At 36.9% G+C, this 19,240-nt stretch overlaps 1 protein-coding gene across 1 annotated transcript in view; it reads left to right on the top strand.

Annotated features, from left to right (window-relative positions):
• The window catches only part of ITGB1 (integrin subunit beta 1), a 44,329-nt gene that overhangs the window by 19,420 nt on the left and 5,669 nt on the right, over positions 1-19,240 (top strand). Inside the window, exons 2-15 of the mRNA XM_027717417.2 lie at positions 397-466; positions 711-796; positions 2,314-2,536; positions 4,365-4,535; positions 4,851-5,089; positions 6,356-6,511; positions 7,462-7,557; positions 8,399-8,488; positions 9,210-9,350; positions 9,473-9,675; positions 11,608-11,846; positions 13,191-13,413; positions 14,210-14,442; positions 16,209-16,375. Coding sequence (XP_027573218.1) covers positions 397-466; positions 711-796; positions 2,314-2,536; positions 4,365-4,535; positions 4,851-5,089; positions 6,356-6,511; positions 7,462-7,557; positions 8,399-8,488; positions 9,210-9,350; positions 9,473-9,675; positions 11,608-11,846; positions 13,191-13,413; positions 14,210-14,442; positions 16,209-16,375 — 2,337 coding nt within the window. The remainder of the gene's footprint in view (positions 1-396; positions 467-710; positions 797-2,313; positions 2,537-4,364; positions 4,536-4,850; positions 5,090-6,355; positions 6,512-7,461; positions 7,558-8,398; positions 8,489-9,209; positions 9,351-9,472; positions 9,676-11,607; positions 11,847-13,190; positions 13,414-14,209; positions 14,443-16,208; positions 16,376-19,240) is intronic.

The following is a 19,240-nucleotide window of genomic DNA, read 5'->3' on the forward strand; positions in this document are numbered from 1 at the left end:
TCTGTGGTGTCTTTATTTAGAAGTATTTCTCTGATAATGTTCAGAGCATAAACATTTTTTATAAGATGTTAAAAGACTGGTCTGGGTTCTTCCCCCCTAACTGAATAGAATTTCCTAATTTCTCATAGCTTGCTGATTTACCTAGCATAAGAATATATCAAAGTATTTCAAAGTAATTTAAGAAGTTACCCTGTTTCATGTCTTCTGAATACAGTGTAGCCCACAAACATGTCAAGCTGGTACATCTAAGATAATTTGATTTGCATCTGCTCCGTGTTCCTTGTCTCCTGAAACACAGTTACATATCTGCAGTTTCACGCAATTTTTTATTTTCCTTTTTGGTACTTAGTCATTACAATAAATCATACAATTTGGTTTTCTGGTTTTGTGTTTCAGACTACTTTAAAATTGTTCACATATGCTGGGGTCCTCTGTTGCTTGATATGGAATGGATTTGCTCAGCAAGGTGAGTCACTTGATTACACTGCAGTAGTTTAATTCTGCTTTAAAACTGCATCTGATTAGCAGTTATTTATGTAGATAGATATATCCTCATTAGACAAATGCTAATGGCAGTAGGTCAGTCATATCTCATGTTAATAACCTGTTCATAGTTAGAACTTAATTTACAAAGCCAGAATGAAACAAAGTAAAATACTGTTGTTAACACCTTTTTATAAATGAAATGACCGATTTGTGTTCCTTGCCAGGTGGAAGCGACTGCATAAAAGCTAATGCAAAATCGTGTGGTGAATGTATACAAGCAGGACCAAACTGTGGTTGGTGTAAAAAAACAGTAAGTGTTGCAAAATTTCTTTTATGGTTTGGGGTTTCAAATTTTAGTAACTAGTTTAACTGTATAGAAATGTCTGTTTTCTTTACTAATAGTTCCCCCTAGCTACTCAATTTGATAGTTATTTGTACTTGAAAAATCAGATACTGTGATTTTCCCAATGTCCTGATTTGAGTCTAAATGCTTTTCACAACGTGTTTACTTCTCGTTTTCCAAATCTTCAGGGTATACAGACCCTACAGGCCATCTTCATAGTTACTTAAAATGTTCCTACATGGAATATGTCTGGGTATGCTTAATTATATTCTTCCAGTAACATTAGAGTAAGAGCTAATTTTAGACAGATGTAGGTGGAGTAGGGGAAGAGATTGAAGGGGGTTTTTTTATAAAAGAAAGATGTTCAAATTTTAGTTTTCTGTTATTGGTAGACTTGAGGGGTAGGAGATTGGTTTGTGTGGGTGGGTGGTTTGTTTCAGTATGAAACAAAAAGAGTACTTTCTTATGTTAGTAAAAATTAAGTTCAGGAAATTACAAAATATAAGGTAATCTGAATTTGTGTGACTTAACCAGTATATGCTGAAGTATCTTCTTCAGGTTAGAAACAGAAGAAAATGCTTTCTGTAGTTTCTCTTTGGTTTGTTATTGAAAACTGAGAAATCTTCCTGTTTCTTGTTAGGAGATAATAATGTATATTTATTTCCTTATAGTACCTACTTACTATCCCCCAAACCAGCTTGTAAACTTTCAATGATTAATTAAACTGACTGACTTTAAAATTTGGTCTTGAGCTGTCAGATTCCTTGTAGGTCTTTGTCATCAAGAACTAACAAGCATTAAGATACATTTATTTATAAGCATATTTGGGAGGGGGCAGAATCAGAATTGCCAAGTATGTCAATTAGAGGCCTTATGTATTTATCTTTGAGGTTAAGAGCTTTTTTTATATTTGAGGTAATTTGTTGTTCAGAACAAAGTTACCAGTTGGTTTTGCTTATGGATCTTACTTTCGGATTGAACTTCCCCAAAATAAGAGTTGTCTGTCTTTGCCCTGCTCTGTCAGCATATGGCCATTATTTTGTTGTAGAATACCAAGCTACGCTTACATAATCTTTAATTAAAAAAGAAAAAGAGTTAAAAGGGAGGGTAGTTGCCAAGCAGGCTGTACAAGTGGGTTCATGTTATTGATGACTATGTGAAGATGAAAGCTTTTTCCATCTGCTGTCACTTTTAGAGCAGCCAACTTAAATGGATGTCCTGCATGTGATGGAGGTGACATTGCATTTTATTTTTTTCTTTCATCTTATTTACATCTTACACACAGATAAGTATAAGTAGAATCAAATTCCTGGACTAAATAGTAATCACTGATGTATCATTTAATACATTTCAGGACTGTGTGTTTTATTACTAAACTTCGGGGAAAAAAAATACAGAGTCATTGTGGAAAGAGTTACTGTGGATAGAGTGCAACAAATTGCACATAGCTGTAAACTTGATACTCTTTTGCCTGTGTTTTCTAGGACTTTTTGCAAGAAGGAGAGCCAACATCGGCCCGCTGTGATGACTTGGCAGCACTAAAGAGTAAAGGCTGTCCTCTGGAAGATATAGAAAATCCCAGAGGAAGCAAACAGGTGCTCGAAAACAGAGAAGTAACAAATCGTAAGAAAGGTGCTGCAGAGAAGCTGAGACCAGAGGCCATTACACAGATCCAGCCACAAAAATTAGTACTGCAACTAAGAGTCGGTAAGGACAGTTTCGTTCTAGTTTCAGGATGATTTTTCTGCCACCACCACATCTGCATTTTTTGATTTGAGTGTGTAACCATTTTGTTACAGAAATTACTATTGCTCAGATAACCTGAATTGATAGCAGAGCTATTCAGGTCAGCCCCGGGTGTTTAGATACTTCAAGTACTGTTTGATTTTTATGAAAGATATTATTACTTGTTCCCAATAGTACTTAGGAGAAAATTGATACAGCATGGACTGATACATGGATCATAAAGGTAAAATTGTTTTGCTTTTAGTATTCTGTAGTTGTTTTTCTTCAGTGTGGTTTCTTAGAATGAAAATAGAGCAGTGAGCAAAAACTTAGAGAAGTTATGAGAGCATTTCCTTTTACTTGAAGTACTGCTGCTTCCTAAAGTCTGTGTGTCTGAATGGAATGGTTGTGTAGTTATGCAGCAAGATTTTTGGATTGCTGTGTAAAATACTTTCCAGTGGCTAAAGATGTGGACACAGGACTACAGTAATGAAAATAAAGTAGATGTGTACCATTTCTATCCCCTAAAGAGAACTTTCATGCAAATGGCAGGGGTCAGGAGGAACAGGACTGGTGGATCACAGTTCTTGAAACAATGGAGATTGTCCTTAAGGAGATCTCTTAGTTCCTGTAGACACACTGAATAGCTGCCTTGTATTTCCCTGGAGTAAGAGCCTGTGCTTGGGGTCAGCTGCTTAGTGGTGGTTGCATGAGTAAGTGGAAGGTGATTGTGAAGCAGCTCAGCGTGACGTGGAGAGGAAAGAAATGAAAGTTATTTTGCAGTTTTGATATTGCCCCTGTTTATTTCTAATGTGAACTTTTTCACTTCAAACTAAATTATTGTTTCTCTGTTGACACAGAATTTTCTTCATCAGAACATACCAGGGACCTGGGCAACCAGAGAATAATTACCCAAAAGATTATTACTCTGTTTATAAGCACTTCTCTTGGTATAAGTTCTCTGATGGGGGACTGTGTACTGGCAGAGGGGGATACTTGCTTTTTGTGCAGGCTCTTTTAAATGAAAATCTAAATAGGTTTTGGTGGTTGTTTTTTTGTTAAGCAAATGTTTCCTAATTATTAAGTGAATTTAAGCAGCAGCAATATCACCATTTAAGTTCAGTGACTGAAAGTAGCAGGGGGGAAAAACTTGGAATTCTATTCCTTACTTCATATAGAATACTTTTCAATTTTCCAGGGAAGGGGGTGTGTGGTATGTGTGTGCAAGTCTTCTGCACTGTCTTTCAACATCAGAATTAGACTACGTGCTTCCATTGGTAAAATGCAGGGTTGGGCTTACAGTCACAACAAAGACTAATTTGCCATTCTCTCAGTCACACTTCTGCGCTCTCAGCCTGGTGGTGCAAAGTAAGTTGCAGTGTTCCATCCAGAACTGATTTTTCTTGTGTAAACCTATTTAAACAATGTGGTTTTTTAACTGAGAACTTTTGGAGTCATCGCGGATGAAAATAGGTGTTGAAAATTTGTGCTATTAGATCTCACAGGAACCTTGTTAAAATGATTTCAAGTGTGAAGATTTGAAATTGCAGCAACTACCTGAGGCTTGATTTTTGGCAGGCTAATATTTTGTATGGGGAGATAAAGTATCTTGGAAATATGAAGTTGAACATGGGAAAGAAACACTTCTTGACATTTTCTTCATCATAATTTGATGTTAAGCATTTTAATTAATCAGAGAAAATTAAACCTTCATAAGTGCTTCCAAGCCTTTTCTTAGAAAGGACTTTTTTTGTCAGTGCAGTTGTGGAATTATTAATGGTTTCTATTTGTTGTTTAATCTCTGAAACAGGGGAACCCCAGACATTTTCATTAAAATTTAAGAGAGCTGAAGACTACCCCATTGACCTTTATTATTTGATGGATCTCTCTTATTCTATGAAGGATGATTTAGAGAATGTGAAAAGTCTTGGAACAGCTCTGATGTTCGAAATGGAAAAAATAACTTCAGATTTTCGAATTGGTAAGAAAGATTTGCCTATTCTAAAAAAATAATAATTAAAAACCCCAAGTTTCCTTCCTGGTGTTTTTCACATGATTGTATACGAAGAGTAAATTTTTTTTCCAACTTAGCACTATTACGTGAGATGTTCTAATACACAGAACCTGTTGAACAACTTAAAGAGTACTTAGTTTTGCTGGAGAGAGTGGAACATAAACAAGTACGAGAGCTATTTCTAATGCTAGCTCAGCTATAATGTATTTGAATTCTGTTGTGTCATAATATAAATGAGACTTCCATTCTTCAACTTACAGGGATTTTATTGTTCTTTCTTAGGATTTGGCTCTTTTGTGGAGAAAACTGTGATGCCTTATATCAGTACAACACCAGCCAAACTCAGAAATCCTTGTACAGGTGACCAGAACTGTACAAGTCCATTTAGCTATAAAAATGTGCTCAGCCTTACCAGTGAAGGAAACAAATTCAATGAACTTGTAAGCAAGCAGCACATTTCTGGAAATTTAGATTCTCCTGAAGGTGGATTTGATGCAATAATGCAGGTTGCAGTTTGTGGGGTAAGCGTGTGTTACTTTTTTTTACTACTCTGTTAGATGAAATTATTTGAATACAGCCTTAGTGTTTTGTGGTGGCTGATGTTGGAACATGTTATCTCACATGAACAAGACAGGATAGATGAGACAAGCTGCATGGATACCTGTGTTTGGCTTTTGTGGAGAGCTCTAGTGAATGAATGAAACTGGGAAATGTGAAAGTGCCGAACAGAAGTCATGTTGGCAGCAAATAGATATGTTCCCAAGACAAATTTTTTTAAAGTTTGCTGTAGAAGAAAAGTCAAGTTCTGCTTAAAAGTGTGTGAAATCCTGAGTATGCAGCTATTCTCAGATTATTTCAAAGGTTTCTAAGCTTCTTGTAATTGTGGTTGCAGAAATTTGGTTTATTATAACTTCTACTGATTTCTCAGAAGTAGATGGAAACCTTTATTATTTATTTTTGAAGATCTGAAGATTCTTTGATGTTTGTGTAGCCTTGACAGACTATTCTATGCTCCTGTACAAAATGGACTCCCAAAAAATCAATATCCAAGTTTATTGCTTTGTTAACATATTATTTTTGCTGTTGAGCAATGGAGTGGGGACCTCCTGAAACAATCTGGAGTCTTGTTTTAAAAGTGCAGTATAAGCCTTCTAGATTTTTTTGGTGGTAACTGGTATTATCTGACACTTTTACATGGTCTTCTCTCCTTCAATTAGGGCTTCAGCTCCATGGAATAATTTAAAAAAAATAGGGAAGGACAGGTTACAGAATTAGGCCCTGCAGCTGTGGGACAGGATGCTCATGGGACAGTCCTATGGCAAGCACTGTGCTGAGTACAAATCTGCATTAGATTGGCAAAGCCTGGTGATGCTGGGCAGTCCAGACTGCAGCAGTGCTGCTCACCAGCATTCCCTGTGCTCGGGCTGCGTGGCTGCGGCGCAGGAGTGGACTTGGCATTAAAAAGCTGGACTGATGTGCCTGATTTCTAAAACCCTGTCGCTCTTCAGATACTCCAGTGAGAACTGAACAGATCAAAGTCTGTCACAAAAAGCATTTCTTGCCTTTGATGAAAAAGCTGCGGCAGATGTTTCGGAGCAGACATTTAATTAAATGCAAGTGCTCTCAAGGTTTGCGTGAATTAATGTTTTCCAGGGTGATACTTGTGCAGTGGGGCTTCTCTTAAGTCTGTCTGCTTTTTCATGCATTTATCTCTCAAGTGTTGGTCCCCAATGCTATAAAATAAATTGGTACAAAATACCAAAAATCCATTTGTGCTTTTTCCCAAGGAACAAATTGGCTGGAGGAATGTTACAAGGCTACTAGTATTTTCCACGGATGCTGGATTTCACTTTGCAGGAGATGGTAAACTTGGTGGAATTGTTTTACCAAATGATGGGAAATGTCATCTGGAAAATAACGTGTACACAATGAGCCACTATTACGTAAGTCTTAACCTCATCTTCTAGGGAAATTAATATTTTGTGATGCTTAAGCTCAAAAAACCTCATTAGGTTATCTGATACAGTTTCAAACCACTACATCTTATGAACTTTACCTGTTTACCTCTATATTACATAAAGTGATTTTAGCTTAACTAAAACAAATGTGCAGGAATTAATCCAGTCTTAATTGGAAAATTCCAAGAGATGGCAACTTTCACACTATGATTTGTGCTGTTGGATTTTAACCTTTTTGATAACTAATAATCCTACATGTCCACTGTAGGATAATTGCGACGGCTATGTCCCATTGTTTTACCATTTCACTAGTCTTTGTGTTTAGAATATTTTACTACTGTAAAACAGCATTTTGGACAGTTTTTTTAAGACTTCTTGAAATTTTATGATGCAAAGTTTATGGTAAAAGTATTGTTAGCATTGCCTTTGTTTATTGATAAGTAGATCAGACAAAAGGTGGAAAAAATATTTACTGGGTGGGGTGAATACAATAAGCTTTACAAAGTTTGTGTGTTCGTATATTCTTAACTTTAAGTGAATATTGTTCAATAAAACCCTAAAATTAATTCAGTTTTATTTCATCTTTTCTTTATGAAGCGGTGCAAAAGGTAGTGGTTTTCAGGGAGATAAGTCATATGGAAAACTACTGAAGGTAATTTTCTGAGAACATTGAGATTAAGGATTTAACTTGGAGACTTTGTATGGCAGGAAATAGGATAATGTCACTGTCAAGAAACAGCTATCTTCATGGGGCATATATGGAATCAGTGCCTGTTTGTTTTCAGAGGTTGTTTTGCTTTAGGACTGTGACATGAGCTGGCTAGTTAGGAGTATATTTCTAAAGATTATTTGTATTTATGATGTCAGAGTATTTCTGATTGTTTTCTGGCAGTGTGTCCCAAATTTGAATTGCATTTTATGCTTGATTTTTATAGGATTATCCCTCTATTGCTCATCTGGTACAGAAACTTAGTGAGAACAATATTCAGACAATCTTTGCTGTTACTGAAGAGTTTCAGGCAGTCTATAAGGTAAAGAAATTGCTCTGAAGTCATTGAAATTTCTTTATTTTAAATTAAAATAGTTGTGGAAGTAAGTGATATGTAAGAAATATTTTGCTACTCATGTTTTTATTATTAAGCCATTTTTACTTGTTCACATCAAAAGTGACTGTGTGTATAATATCCAGGGAAAGAGTGCCCTTTCTCTTTGCCACTTTTCAGACTTTACAGGTAGGAGGGAGTGGAGAGCACATTTGCAGTGCTAATTTTTGTGAACATTTTTACAGCAAAATAGCTGAGAGGGGTGTGGACACTGAATCAAGAGACACTCTTATGAAAGAACATATTTTGTCCCTTGTGGTCTATTTATATTCCTGATGTTTAAAATTAACTAAACGGCTGGATGTGATTGTGCAATAGGAAATAACTGTGTAAAGGAGATGCATATTTTTCCTTGTTTTTACCTAACAAGGTGGTTTTTGGTTTTGGGGGCTTTGTTTAAAGTGTGTTCATATTGTAAGTTTTTTCTTTTTCTGTTGGAAAGAGATACCTTCCTATCTTTAATGTACTCCAAGTGTGGTTGGAGACGTGTTGTATGTGGTAAACTTGTGCAAGAAAAGGTCTTAGTATTCTGTTACCAAATTTAGCATGAAAATTCAAAGGAGAAGAAAGGGCTGGGTATTTGTTTATGCAGGTAGTGCTGTGTATAACCTGAAAAATCTTGATGATCTCTGGCAACACTTCAACTTTTGAAGTACTTGATCTTGACTAGTTAATCCACTAACACATTATATCACCATTTATACTACAAATTATACTTTGTTTGCTAGTAAGACTGTAATTTTGCTTCTGCTTTTGCAAATGTTGAAAGGAACTGAAAAATCTGATACCAAAATCAGCAGTGGGAACATTGTCTTCAAACTCCAGCAATGTGATTCAGCTGATCATTGATGCATACAATGTAAGTTCAGATTTTATTTGGGATGTATTAATTTTTCTTGCTCCTAAATTGTTATGAGTTTTTCAAGCAGACTCCAGAGTGGATTAGTTGGTATGCTACACTATAAATATGCCCTGTTGCTGTAAAACCACATTAGATATTCAGACACTATGACAATAAGAGCTTAGATGACTAGAAAGATACACTCTTAAAGTCATTTAAAATTACATTAGAAAGAACAGTTATCATCCACGTTTTCACTTTCAAAACATAAAAACCCACAGAACAACCAAAACCTACATTGTTCCTTCAACATCTCCACATCTTACCTTGCTTCCAAGTGGAAGCAAAAAAAGCCGTTTTGCAACTTCTCGATCCCAAAGGAGGTGTCTGTATCAGCCTCAGGGACTCTTGGGCCCTGTTCCAAAGTATTGTCTTCATTGCTGTGTTGTGTAAATGAGCCCCATTTCTCCTTTGGAGTACACAGGGCAAACAAGTGCCTCCAATGTCTGTGGAAACCTGCCCTGACCCTGTATAACAGGGTTCAGACATGAGAAGGAGTCACCACAGAGTGACTTTAGGTAGCCTTGGGCTGGTGTTTCTTGGCACATTTCTTGGAACTTACATAATTCCAGTGTGCCCGTGGGATTGGTGCCTGACCATGCCTAGTTGTATAATGTCTTTTCTTCAGCAGAATGCATATGCAACTCAATTTGAAGTTAGCTAATAACTGTTGTTTTAGTCCCTTTCTTCAGAGGTTATCCTGGAAAACACTAAGCTACCAAAAGGAGTGACAATCAGTTATAAGTCTTTCTGCAAAAATGGAGTGAATGATACACAAGAAGATGGAAGGAAATGTTCTAACATTTCAATTGGAGATGAGGTAACTTACAGTATATGTGCTGCTACTCAAATACAAAATAGTGTTCAACACAGCATTTCTTTTTAACAGTACAGACAAAACTCCTTTTAGTAATATGGCTCTCCATTTATTTTTCTTTGCAGGTTAGATTTGAGATTAATGTAACAGCTAACGAATGTCCAAAGAAAGAACAAAATGAAACAATTAAAATTAAACCACTAGGATTCACTGAAGAAGTGGAAATTAATCTCCAGTTCATCTGTGAGTGTCAGTGTCAAAGTGAAGGAGAACCTAATAGTCCAGCCTGCCACGAAGGAAATGGAACATTTGAATGTGGTGCATGCAGGTAAATAAAGAGACATTTTGTTTATTTTTGCAAAAGAGAACTATGAGCAAAATCTTTGTTTCCTTAATTAGGGTTTACTAATTTTTTTAATGAAAGGACAAGAATTACTGTTACAGGCCTATTTCTTTTAGGGTGTATTGAAATACTGCTTTATCTCTGCAAATAATCCTTATGCTGAAATTCATAGTATTGATCATTAGATCACCAGTACTGTACAAGTCACAATTCAAATTTGACCTTGAGTCAGTACTTTAAAGAGTATAGGTCTTATTGCTTTTTCTGTTTCTTTTTGTTTTGAGGTCTGTGCAATAGGGCAACATTATGGATTTATGGAAAAAAAATGTGATGTTTTTGCAAGTATTCATACTGATCTAATTATATGCTTCTAATATGACATTTCTTAATTTTGAGAAATTCAAAGGCTTTCTAGTTTTTTGGTATGAGCTCCTACCAAGATTAACATCAGTTGTTTCATAGCAGGGAAGAGCAACACCTCATAAAAAAACACCTTTTGTTTTGTCCCTTCTCCCTGCTTTATTTTTAACCTCTTGGAGTCTTGTTTTAATGTTTCTTCTAATTGCATATATCTATAAAACTTTCAGAATATAAATAATTTTTTATGTACTTATGCCTCTGAAAGGTCTATTGTTGCTCATCACGAGGATTAGATTACAAATATATTCCTTATTACGTATTTGAAAATTAAGTAAACTTCTATTCAATTTTCTGGAGTTAACACACAAATGAAAGCAGTGCAACATCTTAGAGTTTCAGTGGAGACTGGTTAAAGATAACCTAGGAAGTCAAAAAGGTTTGATCCTTATTTTCTTCCCCAAGAAATCTACAACAAAATGAAAACTGTTTCTTGGAAACCCTTGAGATGAGAATGGTAAGAGACAAATGGAATTAAGATCTTCTCTAGCAGAGCAAGATCTAGGACTTTGGAAGACTCCAAGTTTTTGGTTCCTGCTCAGTGAACTGTAATTGAAATAAAAGAATCCTCATTCCTCGTGGTTTAATATATGACTTAATAAAAACAAAGCAGAAGGTACTGACTTCACTCTTACAGGACTTTTGGTGTGAGATGGACTCAGATCTGCCTGGTGAAGTATTGGTAGCTAACGAGATTCTGGAAAGACCAAGGTGTGGCCCCCTAACTGCTTGCTTAGTGTTCTGTCAGTTGAAGAATAAGCCATTTTGTATCCAGTATTATGGTCCATTGCCTCATTCTGCAGTCAAGTTTTGATGTTCCTTTTAAAGAAGGAGAACAGATTTTCCCATCTTTCTGTAGAAAGACTTCTTATACTTGGAGTCACTATCTCTGGTGTCCCCGTGGTTTCACGTGGGCGAGAACAGGCCTGTGGGTAAGCACAGCCTTTTGTTTTTGTAACAGTAGCAGTTTCCCAATGAACTGTTGACTCTGATGGACACCATATAACAATCTGGCAATCACTGATGGGAAGGAAAGCAACTTCCATTTGTTCATCAACATTTTAACCTTGATGATGAGAAGTGCTGATCCCCAAGGATCTTGGTTCAGCAGCTCTGAAGATCATCTGTTTAATTGCTGTTCATAGGAATCTTTTCACTGAAATATGACAGCAGCTACAGTGAATAGTCACTGTCACCTAAAAAATAATTACTGTTCTGTCACATGAGAAGCATTAGGAGTGATTATGTGACAATTTAGTTAGAGGTACTTTCTCACCTGGAATATCAGGTAAGATAATCAGCATAAGAGCAACTTAGTCCAGTTTGCTCCTTCAAGAATGGGTACATAGATGTCAGTTGGAAATCTCATTTGAAATTTAATTTGAACATCCCTTGAGAGAGGATTCACTTTTACTCCTGTTCTCTGTGCATTTTTTGAGGACTTTTTATTGTGTGGCTTTTAAATGAGGTTAAAATCTCAGTCATGTTTTTACCTTGCAGATGTAATGAAGGACGTATTGGAAGACTCTGTGAATGTAGTACAGATGAAGTAAATAGTGAGGACATGGATGCTTACTGCAGGAGAGAGAACAGTACAGAAATATGCAGTAATAATGGGGAATGCATCTGTGGACAATGTGTATGCAAGAAAAGAGAAAACACCAATGAAGTGTATTCTGGCAAATACTGTGAATGTGACAACTTCAACTGTGATCGATCGAATGGTTTGATTTGTGGAGGTGAGAAACTACTTTGGTTTTCTGCAGGCAAAGCTGGTCAGCAGCATACAAGTCTGTCATCTCTACCTAAGAGAGTAGCTTAATCATAGCCACTTGGTAACAGAGATGAGAGTATCCACAGGTTTAGTGATTGCAAACGTCTATTAATGAAACAACCCTCTTACCAAACAGCATTTTAATGCACATTTCACCTTTCTTGAATCACAGCTCCAGGAAGGATGTGAAGTGAACTTCACTTCTGCTGTTTTTTACAGAATTACCTTCAGATATTGTAGTAAAGAAAAAGTAGTAAAGAAAGCTGGCTCAGTATAACCACTGTGTCAATAGAAAGAGAGAATGACCTCAGCTTACTTGTAATCCAGAAAAACACCTTAAGCACTTGAAGCAAGACCTTGATGCCAGGTAATTCCTGAAATCAAAAGCAATTTAAAAAAATCATTCAGCAGCCAGTATCTAAGTTATTTTGCTGCATATATCTTTGTCCTATAACTTCCTTAGGTTGCTTTGCACATGGAAGTATCTGGTAGGACTATAACTACTACCTCAGTTTTGTCTGTGATACAAAAATAGAACAGTGAAGCCACTAAGTTTTAACTGAGTAATGAGATACCTCATTCTGCTCAGAATACACTATTGCTTACCAGCTCCACAAAGGATGGGAGCAGTGGTGGTGGTGTTCCAAAATATATGGTGGCAGGTAAGTATTGACTGAAATACTTCATTCTCAGTGGAGAAGGAGGAGTGTGGCCAAAAAGCTTTTCATGTCATCTAGATCACCTTTCTGGAGATACAGGCATCTTGGTTCCTGCACAGGGAGTGTGAGGAGCATGAAGTTGGGTTGGGTGCGTGAGGTCAGAAGTACAGCAGCTGAATGGTGGTGTCCTGTGGAGCCAAAGGTGGTTCATTTTTCTGTGTTCTGAAGTCTCAGTGCATTCCTCATCTTTTTAGGTCTTGCTTTATACATTTGTTTAGTGATAGACACGAAGACAGAAGCGATCAATTTATCTTTATGCACACAAAGTTGTGAACTGAAGCAGTGCTGCAATGCTCTCCACGCAGGGGATATGGTCAGCACACTATACTGTTGTTGATCAGATTTCCCTAGTCTTGTTCATGAAAGGAAATCCGAATGTAGGAGAATGGGAAAAGGGGAGAAATGCCTGCAAGTGGTTTTTCAAGGAGCTAAAATTTATTTTGTACCTCTTAATTCGTTAGAGTCTTCATTATCTCTCTATCAGGGTTTCTTTTATCTGCCCTGAGATGGTGAACATTTATTTCTTACTGTCACAAATTTTATGTTTTATGTTATACTTGATTTCACTGAAATATCTTTCCAATGCACAGGAAATGGTATCTGCAAATGCAGAGTGTGCGAGTGTTTCCCCAACTTCACTGGCAGTGCCTGCGATTGTTCCTTGGATACTACACCATGTATGGCTTCTAATGGGCAGATTTGCAATGGAAGAGGAACCTGTGAATGTGGCACCTGCAATTGTACAGATCCCAAATTCCAAGGCCCCACATGTGAAATGTGTCAGACTTGCCTCGGTGTCTGTGCAGAGCACAAGTACGTACCTAGAACACCAAGCCCCAGCTTCTGTGCATTTGAGTTTGTGATACTTATATGTAGGATTTTTAAAACAAAGCCTTTGATAGTTAAAACTTCAGCTAAGGTTTTTGCTCGAAACTTTTATTCTGAAATACTGTTGAAATAGACTAACCTGACTGTCAAAAACTGAACCTAGACCTGTGTGGGCCAGCGAAATTTGCATCCCTCCCTTTGGAAATCTAGATTTTTGGAAATGAAACATTTTCTGCACGAAAACTTTGAAGTAAATTTGGGATTAGCGGCTGAGCTGATTTCTGTGCAGCTAACTTTGTGCTGAGAAAAAAACTTAGTCTTTTTAGTATAAAAATCCTGTTCAGTCTGCTTTTTTCAATGAGTTATTCAGAGTGATACCCCAATGTAAAGCTTGTCACTCAGTTTGTTCTTTTTAATCTGTCTCAGATACTGTTTCACTGTCAATATCCTGTTCCTACACTGCCTTCTCTGAGAGTATTCATTTTCCAGGTAGAGGTGTTGAAAAAGTTTGGGGTTTTTTCTGCCTTTGAAGTTTGTGGGTCATCTAGGGAAAGAGGAATTTATTAAAGGGCTTTTGTTAATCCCAAGGTGCATAAGTGTTCTGACTGCTAAAAAGCAGTGTCTTCCTTTATTTTTTCCTGACCTTTATGGCAAAAGGATTGTTTTTTCATGGTTTCTTTTTTTTTTCCCATGTTTTCTCCTTTACATTTCTTGAAATTAAATGCTAGAAATCTGTCATGAACATATTAAAAAGCATTGCTTCTGGTTTGTACCTCCACAGGGACTGTGTTCAGTGCAGAGCTTTTGAAAAGGGAGAAAAGAAGGACACCTGTTCCCAGGAATGTATGCATTTCAATATGACACTGGTAGAAAGCCGGGACAAGTTGCCGCAGCCCGGACAGCCCGATCCGTTGTCTCACTGCAAAGAGAAGGATGTTGATGACTGCTGGTTCTACTTCACATATTCTGTCAACTCGAATGGTGAAGCCAATGTCCATGTGGTGGAAACTCCAGGTATGAACAGGATGTTGCCTGTTCTCCTTTTGTTGTTAATTGTCCTAGTTAGATAAATTTTCACGATTTTTTTACCAAGTTTGTGCTACAGGTTATAAACAATTGTGTCTTTGAGGTTTTGTTGCTTTTTTTCTTTTCCTTTTCTTAATAATTCGGGACCAGTGTACATAAAATTGTGTACTATGCTGCAAACTGCTTGAATTATTTCATACTGGCAGCCTTTGCTTTTATTTAACTGAGGTACCTTCAATAATAGGTTCCAAAAGCCTTTTACTTAGTTAATCCTTAATAGTTCAATCTTCTGATACAAAAAAGCAAGAACAATTTTATAGCTCAATCAGTAATTTACCATTTATTTACCAAGACCATTGTTAGTCTGAAGTACTGAATGTTACATCTAATAGTGCAAAATTTTGTGCATTAGCAGTGTGTGGTCTCCTGATTTTTATAAGCCTGATATAAAATGCACACCTTAAAGGTTTAGTGCTGTATTCCACTCAAGGAATTTTCAGAATTGATCGTTTGGGTGACCATCATTTAATACAGACCAGTGGCTCTTAGACATAAATACTGCTTCAATTCAGAATGTTTAAAATTCTCTACAAATGTAGTCCACAGTGTAGAGGAGAATCTTGAGCCCTGTCTCCTAGGGCAAGTCAAACACCTCTTGCACTTCTGGGGCCTGACCTTTTCTTCATGTATAAACCTCTGTTTCCTGAGCTCAGGGGTGAATCAAGCCCATCATGCACAAGGAGACACCTTAATTCTGTGCCATACAAGGGCTGAAGGAACCAGCTCTGGTCAGTAGAGGTGTATTCAGCGGAGCAGACACTTACTTGTTCCTTACTGGTTCCCAAGGAATTCCTCTCATGACCCTTCCCCCTTCCTTCACCCTTGCAGAGGGCAGCTACAAAGATAAGGAGTCTGCAGTGGGGGGGAAGCTTTGGTCTATTGACTGCACAGGAGTTGCATTTATTTGCTTCTGACTCCTTCACTTTGTGCATTGACCTCTGCAAAAGCCTTTCTTCAGTTTGTGATTATTGAGAATTTTACATTAATAGTAGAGTTGGGTTTTAATTTGGAGGATTGTTATTTCTGTGTCAGTCACCATAAATCACTTTGCATCTGTATTACTCTTTTCAAGCACATAATTCACTTTTTTTGAAAGTATATGGTATTTTTATCCAAAGAAGATGTGCCTTTTTGTAAACTTGATTTCAGCAGATATCAGTTCCCTAGATGAGGAAATACCCTTAAAAAATAAAAATCTGTCTCGGAAGCAAAGTTGCATTGCTTATCTCTATATATTAACCACTAACAGCCATCTGAGGTAAAATGGGAAGCACCCTCTTTCTGTAACGCTGTGACAGAGTACATGGGGCCTTTTTTGCCAGTCTGTGTTTGTACTCCAGCTGGTTTATCCCTCCTGCACTACCTTTGACTTGTATGTTTAAAATACCATTGCCAGTTACTTTGCTCTAAATACTCTAGATCAATGGCTTAAGGGATTAGCAGTATATTGACTTTACATCAGAACAGGATTTGTTCTATTGCTAAACTCAAACACAAATTAGAAGGATAAAAATAAGCTGGAATGTTACTAGATGTACATATTCCAAAAATTCTATTATTTGAAAGAAAAGTAGTATTGGCATACCTGATATTCAAAATACTGGCTTCAGTACAAAATCAAATGTTGAAAGCATCTGGATATGCATTACCTTTACCATTTTGTAAAATCAAGTTTCCCTTGCCTTGTTCCCTAGAGTGCCCCAGCGGTCCTGACATCATTCCCATCGTAGCTGGTGTAGTTGCTGGAATTGTTCTTATTGGACTTGCATTATTATTGATTTGGAAGCTACTAATGATCATTCATGACAGAAGAGAATTTGCTAAATTCGAAAAGGAGAAGATGAATGCCAAGTGGGATACGGTAAGTCAAGAGGCTTCTCTGTGTATAAAAGCTGCAGTAGCAGAGAAGAATAGAAGGTTTTTGTTTATGTGGCTTAAGTGTTTCAGATTGTAACCAACCCCCTTAGAGAAGAACTACTTGAGTTAGAAAGGGGAGTAGTAACTTGGGTTTAAATAGCATTTCAGAGAGAAAATGTGACAGCATAATTCAGCTTTACAGTTCTACCACACATAACAATGTATTATTGAAATATTTATTAGAAAGATGAGTAACTTCTGTATAAACAGAGAAGAAACTTTTGTGCTCATTGAGGAGATCTTGTAAATACTCACACAGAGTTGAATGAGTAAATACTCATTGGGAGGCTTCAATAAAAGTCATGGCTGGTACTGGTGTGTTGAAATCTTCCCAACTCTTTGTCAGCAGAGAAGTGTGCAAGAAAAGCAAGCCCATGGTCTATAGGTTTTCATAGGCTACTGGTTGCTGCCTCTGGGAAATGTTAGGAACTTTCTAATCAAGAACCCCTTCAATACAATTCTGTAGAAGGCAACTCCCACGTGTGCTTGATGAGAGAATACTTAAAAAAAATGTCCTAGGAGGCCTTTTGGTTTTATTTAAGAAAATTAATTAATTCTGTTTTGGGTAAAACAAAATTACTAACACTTTTCTGTATATATATATATAGCATGATTTTTTTCAGTGATAGTTGAGAATGTTACTCTTTTTTTTCTCTTGTTGAATTATTCGATATTGACCATTTCTTTTACTTCAGCAAGAAAATCCAATATACAAGAGCCCTATTAACAATTTCAAGAATCCAAACTATGGACGTAAAGCTGGTCTCTAAGTCTCAGTTTGTATCTCCTTTCATTTTCTTTCTTTTTTTCCCCTTTGCATGTCACTTCAAACTCACTGTGTGTCACAGTCAGTTAATCACAGTTTATGTCTTACTCAGTTTATCTACTGCTGCTTTGAGTGTGGGGTTTTCAAGAATGCAGCTTGAAAATTTTTAACTGGTTTTGACAACTAGATTACTTACTTACTAATATTACCAATACTGGCTTAAACTATTCTACAAGTGATTATTTTTATTTTATTTTTTTGCTAAATGTGTGAACAGCTCTTAGATTGTGGAGAGACAGAGGGGGAGGCTTTATCTTCTATTTCCTCAAATCAGCGGTCAGTTTGCTTTAATTTGATATATTTGCTAAGATAGATTAGATACTCGTAAGATGTCCCAGCCTATAAATATCACTGTTTTTATTAGAATAACTCTGGGAACATTCAGAGTAGCCTTACAGATTTTTCCTTTTTTGTAAACTTCTTCATCTTATTAATCATGAAATGCATATACTCTACTAATTTTAAATTAAATATGCATCTTACTTTTTTTGTCCTTATTTCTATTGACACAGGCAATATCACAGTCCTTGTAGCCCAGCCAGCTTGAGGGTGTCCATAGGAAAAAACATTGATGGGAGAGGAGGAAATGTTCTTGTCTTCTCTAGATGCATTTTCCACTTGTTTTCTTAAGTCCCTCTTAAACTCTACCTGAGCGCCTCATTTCTGTTTGGAAATGCTGAGTTCAGTTTTCTATACACCCAACACACCAGAAGAAACAGCAGGATCCAGGAGAGCAAGTCAGTAAAGCAGAAGTAATGAGTAGTTACCTTTTGTAGACTTCAAGGTTTCACTTCCTTGGGTGCTCTAGGTGTTCTCCTCCTTCCCTGGGATCCCCAGCTGCTCAGGAAGGAATGAGAAAGGGAGGATGAGATAGGGAAGGGATGTCAGAAGAATACTGAGTGATAAGTAGTACAGAGATCAGATTAGAGGAAGGGGAATGAAGAAACTGGGAAGGCAGCACATCCCTTAAATATCCATAGATTTTCTTCAGAAGCCAGTGGAAGGGATGATCTCTATCTCTAATTTTGTACTGTCTGCTGTCTCCCTTTTTCAGTGTTGCACTCAAAAGATTTTGTAAAGAAAAAAATGAGGGGAGAAAGCAGGAATTGAGAGAATTTAGGTTTTTACTTGTTCTCACTGTGACAAAAATTCCAAAAAGTACTTTGTCTAGCATTCTGAGCCCTTCCTGATGAAATACACTTTCCTTTTCTCTTTGCATTCGTTTCACTTTCCAGTGTGTCCAAAATGGATTGTAGAAACGTTCATTTTACTTGCTACATTGACCACATTCACTCCTTTTCATTTTTCTTCTCAGAGTCCATTATTCTGGGGAGGAAATTGAGTTCTTGGTCCTTTCTAACACTTCACATACTCCATCTGGTTAAGTCTCTGTTACCTGCCCTTCTGCTGTTCTCTTAGCTGTATACTTTCTGTTGCATGCAGGACAAGCATCTAACAAACCATATGTTGTGTAATTTCCATGCTCTCATTCTCTACTCTGTGCCTCTTCAGGATATAATGTCTTTAGTGCTACCAGTTCTCCTGAAAACGTATTTCCTGCAGAAATCTTTCCTCTTGTGTAAATGGAGAGGTGGACTTCTGCCTTTTTGTTTCACTCAGATATGAGAATGAAAAGTATGAAAGAGTGTGGGGTTTTTTAAACATGACTTTATCATTTTTGGATAGAAATATCAGAACTCTGGGGAGAAAGGAAGATTGGTTTAGATTTATCGACCCTAGAAAGGAGGAGGTCAATATTGGCAGAACAGGTGACCCACAGGACGTAAAAGAAAGTCCTCCTTTTTTCCATAGCTAAGATTTTCTGGTGGTTTTAGATTATTGCCAAAGCTTTTCATTTAAGTGAAGAGTTGCCTTGTATCACCAAGGCAAAAAAGTCATCTGAAATTCCATTACAAGAAAATTACATCGCAGTAGGTTCCCTGCTGTGCACATGTGTATAAAATTAAATTAGCTTTGTGCAGG

The sequence above is a fragment of the Pipra filicauda genome, unplaced genomic scaffold (assembly GCF_003945595.2).
Source record: "Pipra filicauda isolate LSUMZ 115617 unplaced genomic scaffold, ASM394559v2 scaffold1_size10287979_pilon, whole genome shotgun sequence".
NCBI lineage: Eukaryota > Metazoa > Chordata > Aves > Passeriformes > Pipridae > Pipra > Pipra filicauda.